Source organism: Scardinius erythrophthalmus (genome assembly GCF_964197995.2).
Source record: "Scardinius erythrophthalmus genome assembly, chromosome: 9".
NCBI classification, from domain to species: Eukaryota; Metazoa; Chordata; class Actinopteri; order Cypriniformes; family Leuciscidae; genus Scardinius; species Scardinius erythrophthalmus.
Window position 1 is genome coordinate 5180186 of NC_138229.1, and position 22572 is coordinate 5202757.

General features: G+C 41.0%; 1 protein-coding gene across 2 annotated transcripts in view; it reads left to right on the forward strand.

The window, feature by feature from the left end:
• tgm1l1 (transglutaminase 1 like 1) overlaps positions 1-12251 on the forward strand; it is a 36804-nt gene extending 24553 nt beyond the window's left edge. For both annotated transcript variants that reach the window (XM_081373900.1, XM_081373899.1), the window contains 4 exons: positions 3016-3300; positions 9186-9346; positions 9479-9615; positions 10483-12251. In XM_081373900.1, coding sequence (XP_081230026.1) covers positions 3016-3300; positions 9186-9346; positions 9479-9615; positions 10483-10630 — 731 coding nt within the window. In that variant the 3' untranslated portion in view covers positions 10631-12251. The remainder of the gene's footprint in view (positions 1-3015; positions 3301-9185; positions 9347-9478; positions 9616-10482) is intronic.
• Positions 12252-22572: the final 10321 nt, after the last annotated feature.

Below are 22572 nucleotides of genomic sequence, written 5' to 3' on the forward strand. Positions count from 1 at the left end.
TTGACAGAAATGCAATATAAGATCCATAACTATGTTTTCAGTGGTGTATAAAGACCTTACTTAATGAACCGTTATGTTCTTATTACCTTAGAATGAGTCATTTATATCTACATAACCGCGGGAACCCCCTTCTATGAAGAACGACTTATTGTGACGTCTAAAAATCACACACTGCACCTTTAAAAGAGAGCGAAATCTTTTTTTTACAGACTGAATGGTGAATAGGCAGGTAAAGGTTGGAGAGGAGAAATAAAACTTCCCCTTTAAACCTTGCATACACTTATTCACTCCTAAACAGAAACGTTACAATGTTTACATGGTACAATTTCTGGTAAGCTCTGTTTATTTTTTTTTATTTTTTTTTTTTTTGCTTGACAAATTTCACCATTTCGATTCAATTCTTGTGATTTGATTCAATATTGACTCATTTGGATACATATTAGGTACACAAGATAGGCGTTAATTTTTCTCAAGAAAAAAAAACTCACATAATGCTGTGAACATACAGAGAGCCATATCAGCTGGTATTATTTAAGGTTAAAAATAACTAAAATTAAACAATGCTTTTTTATTATAATTAAATTATAAGTAAACAATATACTAAATAAATAATATAGTAGGCCTACACATAGGCCCTATTTAGCTAAATACTCTTTATATCTTATTTTTCTAGTCAACTAACATGCTATAGCCTATATTATGGTAACTAAATGGCTTTCCTGAGGAACGTTAGGCTAAATGTTATGTGACGATTGTTCTCCAGCTGTTTTACCTCTTTCCGCGGTTGAAAAACACTGATTGGTCGATATTATGAATAAGGAATACATTTTGGTAAGTTATTACCGAAGATGATCAGTTCACGTGCCTCTAGGGATCGGTCACGTCACATTACAAGCTCCAAACGGTATTTATTATTTCGTAATAGAATTGACAGAATCTGAGACCTGAGATTTTTCATATCATAAGTAATTTAAACTGCTCTGTTTTGTCTGTCGGTCTCCATGTCCTCTTTGCTTCACGATCTTTCTGTGCGTTGGACGTTTGTTGTTCCTAGCCATAAAAAAGTTTGTCATCTTTGGCAGCTTTCCCAAATAGCCTACTTACAGTATCTGAGTCTTTTTTTTTTTCTTTTTTTTGAGACGCTTGGGTAACTTCGAAACTTTTAATTTTCACGTTTAGACTCATCTTGCTCTGTTTGTGTATTTCCTGTATCGTTGTTGTCATTGTCAGCGGGCATCACAAAAAAGTTTGTTACCTTATTCTGCAATTTTTCCTCCTTTTTTCAGCACCGCTTGTGTAGCTTCGCTTCATTTTTACTCTACTACTCTGTACACTCTGTCAATCACTTCTTTTTCTCTGTCAGTTTTTTGTCGCAATACAGCCTTGTCACTTTCGCAGATGCGTGAGATAATGGAATAGTCCAATGTAGTGAGGTGGGGGGCCCCCTCCTTTCTGCGACTAATGATTTGATGCCATTTTTCGCAAATGGAGATTTAGAAATATATAATTTGCGAAAAAAAAAAAAAAAAAAAACTTAAGCATAAATTAATGGGGCATTTTGGGGGCCCCTAGGTAGCTTGGGGCCCAAGGCAATTGCCGACCTTTGCCTAATGGTAAAGTCCGCCCCTGGATGGGAGTTCCGTGTCTTTATTACACTCAACACATTATAATGATTTATCTGTCTTCCACCTTTGATTGAATGGAATGTTGTTATTACTTGGCCCGCTCGACCGGCGGATTATGATCCGTGCAGCACTATGGACACAAGCGGGAACCGCAACAGAACCGTCACGGTGGAAAAATTGTATGAGCACGTGACTGTCTGTCCGAGTTTTGTCGAGAGGCGGAGGCGGCACGAAATTTGACGGAGGCGGCCGCCTCATAATTGTCTATGCAGGAAAAACCCTGAATGTATTACTATAAATATATTCAGAATCTTACTATTATTTCTTCTTAATATGTATTATTTATATTAAATCCCCCCCCAAAAATTATTAAACGTAAATTATAAATATAGATTTTATAATTGTATGTATACATACATGCAGTAGAAAATGTGTTCATATTTATAAATGCGTATATACATATATTTAATTAATTTATTGTATTGTTCTTTTTAATGGCACAAACAGGCACAAATTGAGCACAATCAAACGACACTGGTTTGGAACGATTTGGACAACATTGGGTGGAGAGTGACGTATTTGTTCCTGAACATTTTTTCCGATATATTTAAGACACGGTTGTAGTAAAAAAAAAAATTACTGGCATAAACCGGCACAAATTAAGCACAAATGAATGGCTCAGGTTTTGAGCGATTTGGATGGCATGGGGTGGAGAGTGACGTCACAGATTCAGAATTATATTGGTTATTTCTAAGGAGGGGAAATAGATACAGTTTATTCATTTTAATGGCACAAACCCGAGCACAAACAAATGGCTCAGGTTTGGAGCGATTTGAACGACATGAGATGGAGAGCGACATCATAACCAAAAAAAAAATTATGTTCAATATCTCCAAAACCACCACATGGCACAAATGTAGCACAAACGAATGGCATAGTTTTGGGGATTATTTAGTTTTATTATGGGGTGCCAACTTCATGGAGTTTTATCCATACTGTAAATTCATATTCTTAGCCAATGCTGTCTTACAATACAGAGCATGAATTACTGGCAAAAGCCAGGACAGATGCAGCCAAGAACACACAATGTGCAGTTTAACTGGCTTAACATTCCACTGCCTTCACACCAAAATACCTGTCATTATCTCCAAACGGTAGTTTAAGTTTAACGGAGACCCACCCACAGCAAACAATGGCATCACTGTCTCAGTTAGAGAAAAAATACACAGATGAGACAATTAAACAGACTTAAAAGTAGGAGTAGACTTAAAGTAAGAGTAAAGAGCTGTGAGATGGATATATATATATAGAGCAGCTTATGTCATTTAGTTTGGGAAGTGTTGTGATCCCTGCTTAAAGTCCTCATTTGTAATTTTCTTTCCCTCATCAGACTCAGAGGAGGAGCGCATCGCTGTTGAGACGGCCTGCCGCTACGGCAGTAAACCTGATGTTTACTCCAGTCCCATTGCTGAGGACGTGCAGGTGGAGGTGAAGATGGAGGGAGAAGGTCCACGCATGGGAGGAGACGCTAAGCTGAAGATCGTGGTGAAGAACACAAGCTCTCATCCTCGCAGGACTACCATTCACAGCCAGGTGGCGGTCATGTACTACACCGGCGTGCTGAAGGACACAATGAAGAAGGAAAAACTTAACGTGGAGCTCATGCCGAATGAAGGTCAGTTAGTTTTAATGAAGTGATTACTTCACAACTGCCAAAAAAAGAAACGTTCAATATGAATGTGTATTATGAATGTAATCCCGAAGTACTACATTCGCCATGTTGTCATTACAACCTACCAACGTCAGTAGCAGGGTTCTCAAGTTTTATCAAAAGCTTGGAGTGAGATCACATGCGGTTAGGGGAGGAGCCCTAATGGAGCCCCGCCCCCGCCTGTCCCCGCCCCCCAATTTTACCCATTGTTCATAATTAACCAGCACAAATTGAAATTATAACAATTGGTAAATCTGATAAATGTCAGAGCAATTCATCACATCAATATACTCTTTAATGTTATATTTCAAAATTACAAATATACAAAAATTACAAAAAATATAACAAATTGCTCCAAACAGTTTGAAAAAACAAATCTTTTTGCATTTTGAATGTGTCTAGTCGAAATGGTATAATGATTTTTGTGGTGGGACATTGTGAACAAATTACATATTAGAGTATTAAGGTGTGTGTACGTGTGTGTGTGTGTACACAAGAGTACAAACTCCAGCTTATGAAATGTATTTTGTGTTGTAAGTGTTTGTTGCACATTTTGATGCCTTGATAACGGGTAGGGGGCTCCCACTTGAAGCACTGTGGCTCAATGCCAGACATTTAAGTAAGGAATAATTGATTTCAGGCCGTTGAATTATTAGAAAAATAATGCACACCCGAAGTGAACGGCCACTCCGGCCTGAAGTCAATTATTCTGCTTATACTACAGTTACCACACCTCGAAACATTGATCAGATTATGTATTTCAAGACGTTTGTAAAGTTTTTGTCATTAAAACGCTCTTGTATGTAGGACTAATTTATTACGCATCTAATCCAATGCCTCCGTTGCTAATTCCAAAACGTCATTTTAGAGTTAGTAACGGAGGTTTGAGCCACTGATAGCAGACTATGCTGGGGACACACGACTAGCTGACACATTCTCTGACTGTTTTCATCGCAGCATAAAAAAAAGCATGTGCATCAATATTATTATTTATTTATTAATTCAATTCCTTTTAATTAATTCGAATTCATTCTTTTTTTATATATTATTGACAGATGACAGACTAGCCAAATAAATGAAACACAATGCCCTTTTAACAAGTAGGCCTATCAATAATTATTTATTTGTTATATTATCTGCAATAATAATCCGTGCTGCAGGACTATCCATTTATTTAGCCTATATTCAGTTTAATTTTCTATTGATTAGGCTATAGATAGGACTATATACTTTATTTATTCAAATTAAACTGCATGTTCCATTGATTGTGAAGCTAGACATTGAAAATTCCAGATCAAGCGCATGGGGCTAAGGCCCCGTCCACACTACTGCGTTTTCGTTTAGAAACGGAGAATTAAAACGAATACGATCTCCGTCCACACCAGCGTTTTAGCTGCGTATTAGAATTGATCTCCGTCCACATTAAAACGACTGAAAACGCGGATCACGTGACTATTCACCAACACTGGGCATGCGCGTGCCGGTGTAAACATAGAGACTTTCAGACATAGACTGTAAAAAAATGCTTTCAAACATCAAAATGTCATTTATTAATATGTATTTGTGTCAAAATTACATATTTTCCTATTCTATTTTGCCTGGAAACGCTTCCAACACCTATCGCAAATCGCATGAAAAATAGGCGTCGGTTCTATTTATAACATATGCACGCGTTTACAGCGCGAGCCGCGCCTGAGACGCGGCAGTTTATTACTGTAAGAAACTGTTCCAGCGGGTGAAGTTTACTGAATATTACCTGTGTACTCCATGACTGATGACACCCAATCATAGAGCACTGATGACACCCAATCATAGAGCCGAGCGTGAGCCTCTGCGTCATCGTTTCTAAAGTCCTCTGTTTTGACCCGTCCACACTAAAACGCCCTCCGGAGATTCAAAACGAAAAACAGGTCAGCAGCGTTTCTAAACTTCTCCGTTTTGGGTCTCCGTTTTTGCCGTTTTAGTGTGGACGGGAGGTGCAAACGTAGCAAAAGGTCTCCGTTTTTAAACTAAAACGCAGTAGTGTGGACGGGGCCTAAATGTTTTTTCTTGTTATGAATTGTATCCTATTTTCCGTTAACTACGCGAAGTGATATGGAGCTGTAATGCGGTCAAGACCTGCCTGGAACTACTTTAGCTGTGCGTTTCCCTGAAAATAATGCATACCTTAGAACGTTCGTCAACCAATCAGATTCAAGCATTCAACGGCCCTGTAGTATAAATTAAAATATTACCCAGAGCATTCTGCTTAAATACATGTAACTTAGCCTTAATGTAACTAGAAAGACTATTAATACAGTATAATATATAAAATTATATAATATTTAAAATAAAATGAAGAAATACATCTTCATTCCTTCCCATAACGTTACCCACTAACATTTCCCTTAGTTTCAGATAACGTAAGCTAGCCAAACTGAGCCAAAGCTTCTGGCCTGGTTGCAAAGTAGTTGTAGAGTTTTGACTGCATCAATAATAATATACGATGGGCTAACGTTATATATTAAATGTTCTAGCCTAAAAATGTTAGACATTCTTCCAACTTACCTTCTCCATCGCGACGTGTGTTCGCGTGATGTTGTTGGTTACCTAGTAACGTATGGTGGCCGAGAATGTTCCGTCAACTTCCGTGTGTTAGCGCATCTTTGTTGCCTGGTTACGAACGCAATCTGGCCGAGATACGTGCTGGCGGAGAGGCGGTATTAACATTAAGTGACATGGCATCTGACGCACAGAAGCCAATGGCACATGTCACTATGCGCATTGGCACATCCGGTGGCACATCCGGTCTTCATTGGCATGTGCCAGTGGATAGTGGCATGTGTCACTGACATTATTGGCATGTGCCACTGACATCGCGACACACTGACACTGACATGACACCTGACTGACACCGAGTTGCGGAACATGCCACCGTGTTGCGACACCTCCAGTAGTGACTGACAGATTAATCGAACACCTATAGCCTACTGACGTAATTGTGCCACAAAATCCTAAATAAATAGCCTAATTTTGTGATATTTAAAATATCAATTAAACGAATTAAAGTAGGCTACATTAATGTTTTTTCAAACGTGTTATTTATGTCACGTCTGTATTTGATTGGTATGTGTCACTGAATGTTTTGTAATACCAGTGCTACTTTATGTTGTTTATCTCGCAAAGTCACAAACTGGCCATTCTAGGAAAGACACGAAATAAATCTATCATGGGTCACTACGAATAACGCATGAACAGTCGCGTCCGTTACTGTAAACCTTTATTTTTGCGTGATGCTGCACAGACGCACGCCAGTAGGTGTCAGTATAAGTGAGTGTAACTATGTAACACTGGCCAGCGCAAGATTCTTATCTGTGGCTTAAATATTTCAAGTCCTTCCAAAAAGTGTAAACAAATTAATTATTAAAAATCATATGTTTGTTAGGCTATGTATCTGAAAAGGAGTATACCGAGCGAGCTACTAGCAATATTCTTTATTTGTACAAGTGCAAAAAAGTCCTCAGTGCAACAAACGTTCGGTCGCGCAGGACCTTCCTCGGTACCTTTAATATTTAAAAAATAATTTTATGTAATTATTCAATAAATAAAATACATTTTTGTTCTACAAATTAACGATGTGCATATGGTACATAATCTACATTATACTACGGCAGACAGCTGCAGGTGTCACTACTGGAGGTGGCACAACATAAAGAGATGTCAGTTTTAGTGACACATGTACCAGTGGATATTGACATGTGTCACTAAAACGTGAGATGTGCCAATGGATTGCGTCATATGCCACTTGCATAACAATTTGCTTTATGCTGTCAAAAAATATGATTTATAACATCGCTAAGTTAATGTGTAGCCTACAACATACATAATTCGATACAATTATTTTGAAATATTTAAGCCACGGATAAGAATCTTGCGCTGGCCAGTGTTACACTCACTTATACTGACACCTACTGGCGTGCGTCTGTGCAGCATCACGCAAAAATAAAGGTTTACAGTAACGGACGCGACTGTTCATGCGTTATTCGTAGTGACCCATGATAGATTTATTTCGTGTCTTTCCTAGAATGGCCAGTTTGTGACTTTGCGAGATAAACAACATAAAGTAGCACTGGTATTACAAAACATTCAGTGACACATACCAATCAAATACAGACGTGACATAAATAACACGTTTGAAAAAACATTAATGTAGCCTACTTTAATTCGTTTAATTGATATTTTAAATATCACAAAATTAGGCTATTTATTTAGGATTTTGTGGCACAATTACGTCAGTAGGCTATAGGTGTTCGATTAATCTGTCAGTCACTACTGGAGGTGTCGCAACACGGTGGCATGTTCCGCGACTCGGTGTCAGTCAGGTGTCATGTCAGTGTCAGTGTGTCGCGATGTCAGTGGCACATGCCAATAATGTCAGTGACACAAGCCACTATCCACTGGCACGTGCCAATGAAGACCGGATGTGCCACCGGATGTGCCAATGCGCATAGTGACATGTGCCATTGGCTTCTGTGCGTCAGATGCCATGTCACTTAATGTTAAAACTGCTACTGGAGCACAGCGCTCTTTAGGCGGGGCGTTTACATTTTAAAGAGACATGACAACTAGCCTATAAACACAATAAATTATTGTAAATAATCAATTCACGATATTTACTGTATCCTTTGCATGCATTTATTTTGATTTGTCATTATTATTTTTACTAAAATAAAAATATCCGAGGGACCCCCCTAATTCTATTTTTTACTTCTTATGGGGGGTCCCTAATACCTTATGGGGGGTCCCGGATCCCCCCAGCCCCCCCTCAATTCGAGCACTGATTTTCTGAACGTATAATATACTTGCATTAGGCAATCTGCTATGCATTTCCTGCCACATTTAACATAAAACCACATATGCCACATTTAACATGTTCTTTATTCATTATATGGTAAATTGAACACTAATAGCATTCATTTATTTATTGTTCAGTTTGAGCAATTTTTGTACTTTAACTCACCCTCAAGTTTTTCCAAACATGTGTGAATTTCTTTCTTCTGCTGAACACAAAAGAAGATAGTTTGACCAAACCAAGCCATAATTCTTTTTTTATCTCCATACTATGGAAGTCAATGGGGTTCATCAACTGTTTGGTTAATGACATTCGTCTAAATATCTTCTTTTGTGTTCAGCAGAAGAAAGAAACTCATACAGGTTTAGAAAAACTTGAGGATGAGTAAATTATGAATACATGCATGCATACTTACTAGGAATGATTTCTTTCAACTATTTTAAATTTAATGAATTAAGTAATTAATAAAATATTGATACCTTTTTTATTTTAAAATTTAATGAACTAAATTTTAAAAATATTAAATTTAATGAATTAAGTTATTAATAAAATATTGATACCTTTTTTTTGTTTTTCACATTTATATCAAATTAAATGTTTTATTATAAATGATAAATAAACAAAGAAAAAAAAAGTTTTATTTCTTAACATTTTAACAATTATGTTATTTATTAAATTTAATCCACAGTGTAAAAAAATAGGCACTATACAGTATATACTGTGAAATCTCATGAGTAAAGCTCATAACCATTGCTGAAATTCACCCTTCTGTCTTTTTTTACATCCTTTAGAAAAGCACTTAAAATTAAATAAATTAAATAATTAATAAACTATTAATAAATAAAACACATTTTTACTTAATATAAATGATAAGTAAACAAAGAAAAAATAATGTTATTATATATATTTTTAAATACATTCATTATCATTTATTTAATCAAGAGAGTGTTTAAACAGTATATACTCTCATGTGTAAAGCTCATGATCATTGCTGATTCCTCTTATTTTTGTCCTTCAGAAAAGATCATTGATTGGATCCTGCCTTACACACAGTATCAGAATCAGCTGGTGGACCAGGCCGCGCTCATGCTGACCCTGTCTGGACGGGTCAGTGAGACCCAGCAGGTTTTGGCCAATCAGACCAGCTTTAGGCTCCGAACACCTGATATCCACATCGAGGTGAGACACCCAGAACCTTCAGCTACATTTTAACACTGTACAGATCAAATTTTTGTGTTATTGCATATTAAAATTTGTCTCATATTAAAACAAATGAGAGGGTTTGTAAATATGCTTTGCTTCTCGTTGTAGCCTATAGGAGAGGCGTATGTGGGCAAGGAGACGTCCGCGAAGATCACGTTCACAAATCCTCTGCCCTGTACTCTGCGCAATGTGGTGGTCCGAGTGGAAGGACTGGGGCTGAGAGACCTCCATCCCATCAAAGTGGGGTAAGAGCCTCAAAATTATTCAAGATTACTCCTCCTCACTAATTAGAATGGAACATGTGCAGGATTCCATCGGAATTTTACCATTTGGAAACAATTCTGAAGGATTCTAATGGGATTGTTTCTTATAGCAACCCAACAAAAAGTGAATCCCATAGAGCATAATTGATCTAAAGCCTAAACCTGGCTAAGCCCTGTCTGTGAAACTAGGCCTATATCTTTTTGACTGATTCAGTTTATTGCTCTTGTGTCTTAGGCCGTGTGTCCACCAAAATGCTTTTAGCCAGCTGAAAACGCCTAGCTGTGGGTAGCGTTGCGTTTTTTTCAGTTGAGACACTTTGCTTGTTATGATAAGGAATATCCGCGAAAGTGTTACTAGTATCTCATTTCACTGTGTTGATTCTATATTAAAATGTCGATACAATGTAATGTATTTTCTCTGGCTCTTGTTTTAAATGATGTTGTTCCATTAATATGCTTGTTGTTGTCATCTGTTTACGTTTTACAAGCAGAATGTGGCGGTTGGTCAGTGTGGTATTAGTCCCGCCCCTCCTCCACTGTGATTGGACGGTTGGGTTAAAAATGACAGTGATGACGCTGCTTTTTACCCAAAGTTCAACATTCTTCAACTCTCGGCGACCTGTAAAAAACGGCGAACGCTCAGCGCTTCAGCGTGAAAAAGACGCCTCGTGACGCTCATGGCGTTTTAAAAACGCAGCACTCCCATTGAAAACAATTGAAAAAACACGTGAAGAAATGCTTTGGTGGACACACGGCCTTAGTGTTTGAATAGTGACACATATAGAAGTCCTCGCTTTTCTCCCACTAATGAATGCATTGCATTTATCTCTCTCTTCCTTGTTTTCTCAGTGATGTAGGCAAGCATGCCAATGTAACTGTGACGGAGCACTTTATCCCGACGATCGCCGGCCAGAGGAAGCTTGTGGCGTCTCTGGACTGCAAACAGCTCTCGCAGGTGCACGGCGTAGCCGACATCAACGTTCTCGAAAGCCAGTGAATTCAGTCTGCTGTTATGGACTGTATCCCTTCACGGTGTTATTTCAGTATCATCAGATCCTGTATGTGTCAAAACCAGTGTTGGGGAAAGTTACTTTTAACTTTTGTAAAAGTAATGCTTTACAATATTGCATTACTCCCCAAAAAAGTTACTAATTGCGTTACCTAGTTACTTTTTATGAAAAGTAATGCGTTACATACATTACTTTTGCATTACTTTTACTCACCTGGGCTGGGCTTGCTTGTTTTTTAATGACAACAAAAAAAGTTCTATTTTTGGCAAATGTTAAGGCCCTTTCACACCAAAAGTGAAATGAATAAGCCTCAGGCTAAAGGAAATGCATGTTTACGCCTGTACAGTAGAGGACGCCGCTCAAACAAACCTTTCAGCCATTCTGGATTAAAGAACAATAGGATACAGGAGAAGGAAGTTCAACACTCTTACTTCTAAATCTAATCTAAAGTCATTTTTGCTTATTAGTATGGTTGAATTAGATCTTGAAGGTCAGCAGCAAAGACATTGGTTAATAAAGTGAGATTGAATACATAAAGTATATTTGTGTAATTCAATATAGTTCATTATAAAAGTTTTGCATACTGAGATTGCATTGTACTGTTTTTATACATTTTGAGGAATACTGAATGTTTTCGTGCAAGTGAGATGAGCAAATGCATGTTCACATTTAGTCTAGAACTATAATAACCATCATGTTTACACAGCGCGCACACACACACACACACCTCACTTTATTTCTCTCAACATGTGGACAGGAGAGCTGTCAGTCAATAAATGTGAAAAGTAACTTGCGTTACTTATTTGAAAAAGTAACTTTTTTCATTGAAAAAGTAATGCGTTACTTTACAGGTTACAAAGTAATCTGATTACGTAACTCAAGTTACTTGTAATGAGTTACCCCAACACTGGTCATAACTGCCTGTTAATGAACTACATTAACCATTCTTAAGTGGTTTACACTGAGCCACACGATTATTTCTGGTTAGAAATAATGATTATTTGAAGGTTAGACATCTTAAAGAATAACCCTCTTTTTCAACACACTATTTTATGAAATACCTACTGTATGTGCCTGATTTTATATCGTTTATTTCATTTTACACATTATTTATTTAAAAAATGGTTTTGCTTTGCTTCACTGTATGTATGAACTGTTTGTTAGTTCAGTTTAGCTGATCAAATGTTTCTGTTCACCACTGAAAAAACTAAGGCCTGTGGTATTACCATATATGAGTATTATAATTTTACATAATGAATTTGAATCTAAAAAAAATATTTGTAGCCAATTTTTTTTTTTTTTTGCCTTTCTGCTGCCTTATATTGGATATTGTTCACAATAATGGCTATTATGAATTTGTTTAATGTGCCTTCAAGGAACTGAGTTAATATTGAGTTTCATTGGTCTTATGCAAAATGCTGTATCTTCACTTAATTTGCTACTGCAAAAACTGTAAACTAACACTATTCTTGTACACTTAAACTATGAAGACATATGAAGTTACTTATACTTCGTTATATATTGAAGAATATAAAAGTTTTATGTATGTTTGTATTATTTATCTATGTAATGTATTTTTCTTTAACAAATGACATTTTATTAACCGCATATTTTGTTCTCTGTAGTTGTTTTTGAACATGTTTGGCCTGCTTGAACAAGACAAGACATGTGTGTTTGATTTGGAAAGATGAAGTAAAACACTCCCTTTAGTGTTTGCATTTTAACAAATGTCATCTGTCTTCTTGAGATAACCCATTGAAGAGTTTTATTAAACAATCCAATAACACCAAACACTTGTGCATCACCAACTGATCATCAACGCAAATATCAAATCAGCCAGTCACATGGCAACTCGATGCATGTGGGCATGTAGACGGTGGCTGCATCGAAATCACACACTTCTCTACAATATGGTAGGTAAAAAACGTTGTGGAGAAAAGTCTTCCTTCTTGTAAATGGAGCTCAAGAGGCAAAGTTACAGAAATTAAAATAAGACTTTATTGGACAAAGCCGAGATGACAGCCGGAATTTCCAAGGATCTGTTTTTTCCCCTAAAAGTGATTGGGCAGACCAAACCATATAAGTCATAGAGACTTGAAACTTTGAGGGATGGTAGTACCCACACCGTCTACAACGTCACCACGGCTCGCCCCACTTGGCCTGATGGTGGCGATACAACAATCAAAAGTCTGTAATGGCTCCTAAATTGCGCCTTTGAGTTTTTCAAAGTGCGTAAAGGATTGTAGGCCTCTGCCCTATATCACAAGATTTTTCGCACATGCCCACGACATTCATACCATATGATAGAACTCCTCATTCTGAGCAACGGACCGAATTGTTCTTTAAATATTAAAGTGTTTTTTTTTTAAATACTTTCGCAAACAAGTCCTAGGTTTTTGGCTGAACCACGATAACTGTTAAAAGCTTTAAAACTACTATATTTCCTTGGTAAAATCCCTGTATTGGCTGTAAATGGTCTTTTCCATCTGAGCTAAGTGGTTAGATGCTTGCTAAATATAACATAATACCTTTTTACAAAAGTGCTTAAATGTCTTAAAACTCTTGAACCCCGATTATTGCTTATCTGCTGTTTGGCAATGAACATGCAACTTTATTTATTTTTTTAAAGATTCACCCCACCTTTCTCCCATAATTAAATCTTTCTCCTCTCGTCTCTTAAATACTGGAATCCTGCCAGTAGATAACCAACCCTTTCCCAGAGGCAAGATGCTCAAATAATCTTTAATTTAACATTTTCCAAGGACAATCAACCCTTTCCCAGAGTCAATATGCCTCCAAAAGACATATTTATTTCACACTTCTTTAATAATGGTTTGATATATACACTGTAAAAAGTGAACAGTTGGATCAACTTAAAAAACTACTTCAATTGGTAACACCTAAAGTAATTAAGTTTTCTCAACTTAAATTATCACGTAAAACATGATAATTTAAGTTGAGAAAACTTAAATTCTTTAGGTGTTACCAATTGAAGTAATTTTTTTAAGTTGATCCAACTGTTCACTTTTTACAGTATTCTTTGGTCTTTCACAGTCATCTGTTTGATGGAAATCTTTACAATCACTGGTCAGTGGGCCACACGACTTTCTCAGACGCATCTGACCTTTGTAATTATTATTTCTCACAGCTTCATAATACTGCTGCTACAACTGATAATTATATATTGAATAAATATTCTCTGCAAACACCATATGTGACAAAAGAAGCATGTCCAAACTCACAGTACTCATAAAAGAGTAGGCAAAACTAACCACTGGGGCCAGTTGCACCAACAGGGCGTACGCCTGGTCTTAAGGTAAGTAGGTCTTAACTCAGCATTCTAAGTCCGACCTAAAAGTTACGACCGTTGCACCATCCAGGCTTAAGTCCTCTTCTCGCTAAGACCGGGCGTAAATCTTACGCCTAGTCAGTAGCAGGCGTAAATTCAAAATCTAGGCATATAATAGCGTTAATAGCCGTTATCCGATAGATAATGTTTCTATAGTAACCACTTCGTAACCACATAAGTAAATACAGTAGTAAAGACATGGCGCGCCTTATACACAGACTTTACAATGAGCGGGCTTTTAGACGGGAGAGAGTTATTCGGGACAGAAGCAATCCACTGGACCTTTACAATGATGAGGAGCTGATAGAGAGGTTTCGATTCTGTCGGAGGGATACATATGAACTTGTTGAAGAGCTGTCACCCGACTTACAGTATGTATCGGACCACAACGCAGCATTGACACCAGCATTACAGCTATTAATAGCGCTACGTTTTTATGCAAATGGTGCGTTTCAAAACACTGTTGGAGATATGATTAATGTCCACAAATCCACCGCATGTCGGGCCATCCGCAGATGTCATTGTATTTGATTGCTTGGCAGTCAGTGTGTGTCTGTGCTGACTGTACTGCTCTATTAACTTTCGTATTTCAATGTCGGTGAAATTTCCTTGTCTTTTTCTTTGCTCCTCCATTGATACGGCTAACGTTACAAGTTAACCAAACAGCGGAAGATATAGTTTCAGGGTTCTCAAGTCTCACGCATTGGCCGTGAGACACACGCAATTCAACCAGTTCACACGCTCACACGCCACACCGTGTATTTCTCACGCTGAAAAGGCAATGCCAACCAAGTTGTCCTACAAGTATGAAGGTAAAACAGTAGCAAAACTCGAAAGCTTGCTAATTTGAATGTGAGAACTTGTAAAATTAATATTTGTATTTGTAAGTTGAAATTTATACTTGCAGCTCTGATGTGAAAAGCTGCATCTATCGATTTGCACACACAGACAATACTCAGAACACCTGTGTTTTGAATTCGAAGTTGCAGATTAATAGTTACAAATGTGTAAAGTGTCATTTACATAAACAAAATGACAGGCACAATTGTGTACTACACATTTATCTTTGTGCTTTAGTTCAGTTTCGTTGTACAACCACAAGTCGGCACTCACAACCTCTCATATCTGGCAGTACAGCTTCAAATCCTAGCGCTTTGACTTTTGCTACTCTTTTTGCGATATGCCTGTAGCAAAACTCACTCGTGCACTTGTAAATGCAGACTTGAGAGAGCAGAGTCGGGGGCGGGGCTGGGGTCGGAATGAAGTCATTTTATTGGTCGATGCCTCACCAATGAACAACGCCAGCCACAATGAAAACATTTATGCTTATGTATCAGCTATTTTTTAAAACGCTTGGAAAATATTTTTATGAAATATCATTAGTTTTACTGGAATAGTTTTATAGAATATGAACGCAACGCGTTTAATTGAGACAGTGGTATTAAAAGACCAAACTCAGGAAACACCATAAAGCATACAGAAAAAAAATGAGCACAGAATATGAACGCAACGCGTTTAATTGTACGTTTTCCTCGAACCCAAGAAAACACTTAATGAGGCTTAATGGACCAACAGTTATAAAATAAAAATTAAAAACAATAAAAAAACACATAATTTGTTCCTTTATTAATAAAACACAGGCAGCGAGTTTATTTGCACTGAACACACATTTGCTTATATATATGCCAATTCCAATGAAAATGCACCTAAATTATCTGATAAGAATGTAAAATGTATACCTTGAAATGCAATGCAAGTCGCTTTGGAAAAATGTATTGTAAATGTTTTAAATATTCACCCTAGCCTAACTGTTGGACACACAAAAACAAACAAAACATAAATAAATTATATATATACGTACGTACGTGTGTGTGTCTTTTTGTCATGATCGAATAACCAGGAAGCAGTCGCAGATACTCAAAGTGATATTTATTCTCAAATTGAACAAAAAACAGAAAGAACAGGACGGCGGCGATTCAGACTCAGGCAGGGACTAGATGATCTGTGGTGCGCTGGTGCGGTGACAGTGGTGAATCCCAATCCTGGTGCTGGAGTGCGGTGAACCCAAGGAAAACACAACGGCAGGAAGACAAGGCGAGGCGAACACAGACACGGCAACTCCACGGGGAAACAGACACGGCAGGACACAGGACATCAACAAACAATCCGACACTGGAACAGAGAATGGTGTGAGTATATATAGGAACGGAAATGAATCGCAGCTGTGAACAGTGATTGATGATGATGATGATCAGCTGGAGCGCTGACAGACACGTGAGCGGGACAACGCCCACTCACACATGAACAACAATGACACGAGACAAGAAGAAAACAATGCATTCAACAACCGTGACAGTACCCCCTCCTCTAGGAACGCCTCACGGCGTTCCCAGACTCCCTTACCTGTCGATTGTAATCATCGATAAGAGAGTGATCCAGGATGTCACGAGCCGGAACCCAACTTCTCTCCTCCGGACCGTAACCCTCCCAGTCCACCAGGTACTGGAATCCGCGTCCCCTCCGCCTAGAGTCCAGAATACGACGTACCGAATAGGTTGGTTCCCCGTCTACGAGACGCGGCGGTGGGGGAACCGGGGCCGGCGGATTAATACGGGAAAAAAAAACGGGTTTGATTTTGGACACATGGAATACCGGATGAATTCTCCTGTACACTGGAGGAAGTTTGAGGCGGACTGCCACCGGACTAACAATTTTGGTGACAGAAAACGGGCCAATGAATTTTGGAGCCAATTTATTGGATACGGAGCGGAGCGGAATGTTCTTAGTAGAAAGCCACACTTTGGAACCGACGACGTATACGGGAGGCCTAGACCGGTGGCGATCGGCTTTGGCCTTGGTGCGCGCCCGCACACGGAGGAGAGTCTCACGGGCTCTTGTCCATGTGTGGTGACACCTCTGGACGAAGGCGTGAGCAGAGGGGACGCGACTTCGGATTCCAGACTGGGAAAAACTGGTGGCTGGTATCCTATACTACACTCAAAAGGAGATAGGCCCGTAGCAGACACTGGCAACGAATTGTGGGCGTACTCCACCATAGGCAGTTGTTGACTCCAGGAGGAAGGATTCCTGGCAGCCGTACATCGCAAAGTTCTCTCCAGGTCTTGGTTGGCTCTCTCAGTTTGGCCATTGCTCTGGGGGTGAAACCCAGAAGACAGGCTGACCGTCGCCCCCAGCAACCTACAAAACTCTTGCCAAAATTTGGACACAAATTGGGGACCCCTGTCGGAAACCACGTCTGTCGGGAGGCCATGTAACCGAAAGACGTGATTAACGACTACAACCGCTGTCTCCTTGGCTGAAGGTAATTTGGGCAAGGGAACAAAGTGGGCTGCCTTCGAGAATCGGTCCACCACGGTTAAAACTACCGTGTTACCCTGGGAGGGTGGGAGGGCGGTAACAAAATCTAGTGCGATATGGGACCAGGGTCTCGAAGGCACCGACAGCGGTTGGAGTAACCCATCTGGGGGTCGATTGGACGACTTGCCAATAGCGCAAACTGAGCAAGCCAAAACAAAATCGTGAACATCGCGAGCCATAAGTGGCCACCAGAATCGTTGTTTGACCAAATAAAGGGTGCGACTAACTCCTGGATGACAGGCTAGACTAGAACAATGACCCCACCGAATAACGTCTGGACGTAGTTCCTCCGGCACAAATAAGCGGTTCGATGGGCACCGGATCGGAGGCGTTACCCCTTCTAGAGCCTTCTTGACTCTCGCTTCGACCTCCCAAGTGAGCGTAGAGATAATTAGGGTCTCAGGAAAAATACGCTCGGGAGTAGGTGCGTGTTCGGATCTATCAAAAATACGCGATAAAGAATCGGGTTTGACGTTTTTGGAACCCGGACGATACGAGAGGGTAAAATCAAAACGGCCGAAAAAAAGTGCCCACCGAGCCTGCCTGGAGTTCAACCTCTTGGCGGATCTAATGTACTCCAGATTCTTATGATCCGTCCAGACGATAAAGGGTACCCCGGACCCCTCTAACCAATGACGCCATTCTTCCAAGGCTAGCTTGACCGCCAACAACTCCCTGTTGCCAATGTCGTAATTTTGTTCAGCAGGTGATAAACGATGAGATAAAAACGCGCATGGATGCATCTTGTTGTCTGAAGGTGAGCGTTGAGAAAGAACTGCGCCTACCCCCACCTCTGACGCGTCGACCTCCACCACAAACTGACGTGAGGAATCAGGGGCGATTAAAATGGGAGCCGAAACAAAGCGGCTCTTGAGGTTGGAAAAAGCAGTCTCGGCTGCTTCCGACCACCTGAACGCAGTTCTGGGGGAGGTCAAGGCAGTCAGAGGTGCGGCTAGTTGGCTAAAGTTGCGAATAAAACGCCGGTAGAAATTGGCGAACCCCAGAAACCTCTGTAGGGCCTTACGGGAATCTGGGTTTGGCCACTCTACCACAGCCTTAACTTTGTCAGGATCCATACGCATACCCTCAGCCGACACGATGTGTCCTAAGAAAGGGACCGACTGTGCATGAAAAGCGCATTTCTCCGCCTTGACAAAAAGCCCATTCTCTAGCAACCTTTGGAGTACCCGTCGGACGTGCTGCACGTGTTCCTGGAGAGACGAGGAAAAGATCAGAATGTCATCCAGGTAAACATAAATAAACTGATCGATCATGTCTCGCAGCACGTCATTGACGAGTGCTTGGAAGACCGCGGGACTGTTGGACAAACCGAAAGGCATGACCAAGTATTCAAAGTGCCCCCTAGGGGTGTTGAAGGCAGTCTTCCATTCATCCCCCTTCCTGATACGGACCAAATGATAAGCATTACGTAAGTCCAGTTTTGTGAAGATGGATGCTCCCTGCAACCTCTCGAAGGCTGAAGACATCAACGGCAAAGGATAAGTATTCTTTACCGTGATGTTGTTCAGCCCCCGGTAATCAATACAAGGTCGCAGCGATCCATCCTTCTTCCCCACAAAAAAGAACCCCGCCCCCGCTGGAGATGAGGAAGGTTGGATGAACCCGGATGCTAGAGAATCAGAAATATATTTCTCCATAGCCTCCCTCTCCGGAACCGAGAGTGAATAAATCTTGCCTTTAGGCGGAGACTTACCTGACAGTAAATCTATAGCACAGTCGTAGGGACGGTGCGGAGGAAGAGAGGCAGCCCTTGACTTACTGAACACTTCCCTCAGGTCACGGTACTCCACGGGCACGTTTGATAAATCCACTGCTTCCTCCTGCAACACAGGAACAGAGACAACAGAACAGGCAGACACAAGACAAGACTTATGACACTCAGCGCTCCAGGCTGATATGGATCTTTGTTTCCAGTCAATGCGGGGGTTGTGTTGATTGAGCCAGGGGTGACCCAGGACAATGGGTGTGTGATGTGAGTCCGTGATGAAAAATGATATCGTCTCTGCATGATTCCCTGAGGTGATGAGCGTGATGTTCTCGGTGGCCTGGGAGATGGTAGGTAGTGACTGTCCATTGAGTGCATGTACGGTGATTCTCTGGGGAAGTGTTCTGAGTGGGACTTGAAACTGCAGTGCAAAGGTGCGATCCATGAAATTACCTTCAGCCCCGGAGTCCACCAGTGCGGTGCAGTGATGATCGTGACCAGACCATCTAAGTCTTCCCGGGAGGATGGTGGACGTGGATGAGGACTTCTCGGCGGAGATCCCACCCGATAGTAGCCTCATGCTTACTATCGGGCTTGGCCTTTTACCGGGCAGTTGTTAGCGAAATGTCCCGCGCCCCCGCAGTACAGGCAAAGGCCAAGGGATCTCCGCCTCTCCCTCTCCTCCCGGGAAAGCCGAGCTCGACCCACCTGCATGGGCTCGGGATCGGAGGGACCGGCCGCGTCCATGCCGCTGGACCATTGATGTTCCACCCCCCCACGAGGCAGGCTGGGTGGAGCGCGTGGTCCGACCCGGGCTAATCGGGCGTCCACCCTCAGAGCCAGGTCGATGAGTCCGTTCAGTGAGGGGGGCAGGTCCAGGGCGTAGATCTCCCTCTGGACGCGGTCGGCCAGCCCATGCAGGAACCTATCCCACTGCGCTTCCTCGTTCCAGCGACACTCGGCCGCCAGGGTCTTGAACTCGATGGCATAATCCGAAACAGATCGTTCTCGCTGACGTAGTTCAGACAAGACCCTGGCAGCCTCTCTCCCCGCAACCGCGCGGTCAAAAACTCTTCTCATCTCCAGAGAGAGCTCCTGGAACGAGGAACAGCATGGTTCTTTGTTCTCCCACACCGCCGTCCCCCATAGTGCCGCTCTCCCAGTCAGTAATGTGAGGACAAATGCCACCTTAGATTCCTCTCTCTCAAAGGTTCTGGGTTGGAGAGCAAAATGCATGCTGCATCGAGTCAAAAACGGCCGGCAAAAGTTAGGCTCACCAGAGTATGGCTCAGGAGTCGGGAGGCGTGGCTCGGACTGGGAGGCGGGCATCGGTGGTGTGGGAGGGACGGGCGGTGCGGCTGGCGCAGCGGGAGGTTGCAGCTGTTGAAAACGCTGGGTCAGCTCGGACACCTGCGTGACGAGAGCCTGAATCGCGCGCGCCGCTTCTCCTTGCTGGCGGTCCTGAGCGTCCATCCTTTGAATACTTGCACGAACAAAGTCGTCCATCGTTGCTGCGGCGCCACCTGCTGCTTCCATGGAATGGTCGGATTGTTCTGTCATGATCGAATAACCAGGAAGCAGTCGCAGATACTCAAAGTGATATTTATTCTCAAATTGAACAAAAAACAGAAAGAACAGGACGGCGGCGATTCAGACTCAGGCAGGGACTAGATGATCTGTGGTGCGCTGGTGCGGTGACAGTGGTGAATCCCAATCCTGGTGCTGGAGTGCGGTGAACCCAAGGAAAACACAACGGCAGGAAGACAAGGCGAGGCGAACACAGACACGGCAACTCCACGGGGAAACAGACACGGCAGGACACAGGACATCAACAAACAATCCGACACTGGAACAGAGAATGGTGTGAGTATATATAGGAACGGAAATGAATCGCAGCTGTGAACAGTGATTGATGATGATGATGATCAGCTGGAGCGCTGACAGACACGTGAGCGGGACAACGCCCACTCACACATGAACAACAATGACACGAGACAAGAAGAAAACAATGCATTCAACAACCGTGACACTTTTAGCCTACAGTCTATGGTATATATATATATACCAGATATGGCAAATATATATGGCATACGTCATATGTTTTACGTCATATTCTGTGCTCATCTGCTTTTCTGTAGTATGCATTATAAGCATTGTGTCTACTGAGTTTGATAATATCGTTTATTTATTTTAATATCAGTCTAATGCATTAAGCCATGTTAGTGTTTCAGTGCACGCGGGTTTCGTGACATCATCGAACTCCCATTTCATTGGCTAGGTGCCAACCAATAAAACGTCTCCTTTGACCCCCCCTCCTCCCGCCCCCCTTTCTCTCTCACCGCCTCTGAGTTTCAAGTGCACAAGTTAGTTTTGCACCTGATATATCGCGAAAAGAGTAGCAAAAGTCAAGGCGCGAAATTTGAACTTGCAGTGACAGATTTGAGAAGTTGCAAGTGCCTATTTGAGGTAGTACCGCGAATGTGAACGTAAGATTAAACGCAAAATATATATTACAAGTTTGTGCCTGTCGTTGTATTTCTGTGAATGGCATTTTACACATTTGTGTCTACTTGTCTGCAGCTTCAGATTCAGAATACAGGTTTGTGACTATTATCTGCGAGTGCAAATTTCAAAATTCAACTTCAGATTTTTATTTTACAGGTTTTCACATTGGGGCTGTGAGTGTAAATGTTCATGTACAAGTACGAATATTTATTGTACAAGTTCTCAAATTCACATTTACATGCTCTCGAGTTTTGCTACTGTTTTACCTTCATATACAAGCTTTATATATAACGTTGTATATGAGGCGCGGGCACACAAAGTGAAGTTTCCTGCCGCCAGCACGTATCTCGGCCAGATTGCGTTCGTTACTAGGCAACATAGATGCGCGAACACACGGAAGTTGACGGAACATTCTCGGCCACCGTACGTTCGTTACTAGGTAACCAACAACATCGCGCGAACACACGTCGTGATGGAGAAGGTAAGTTGGACGAAAGCTCGTCTAACATTTTTAAGGCTGGAACATTTCATATATAGCCCATAGTATACATTATTATTGATGCAGTCAAAAACTCTACAACTACTTTGCAACCAGGCCAGAAGCTTTGGCTCAGTTTGGCTAGCTTACATTATCTGAAACTAAGGGAAATGTTAGTGGGTATGGGAAGGAATGAAGATGTATTTCTTCATTTTATTTTAAATAAATTTAAATGTATTTATTTTATTTTGAATTGTATTATATATTATACTGTATTAATAGTATTTCTGGTTACATTAAGACATACATATTAAAGCAAGAGTGCTCTGGGTAATATTTTATATCCTGTCAAAACATAACGTTACTTTAATCATTGATTGCCATGCATTTGTATTTTTCAAACACTAGCAACACAAAACACATTTCATAAGCTGGAGTGTGTACTCTTGTGTGTACACACACACACACACACACACACACACACACATGTCTG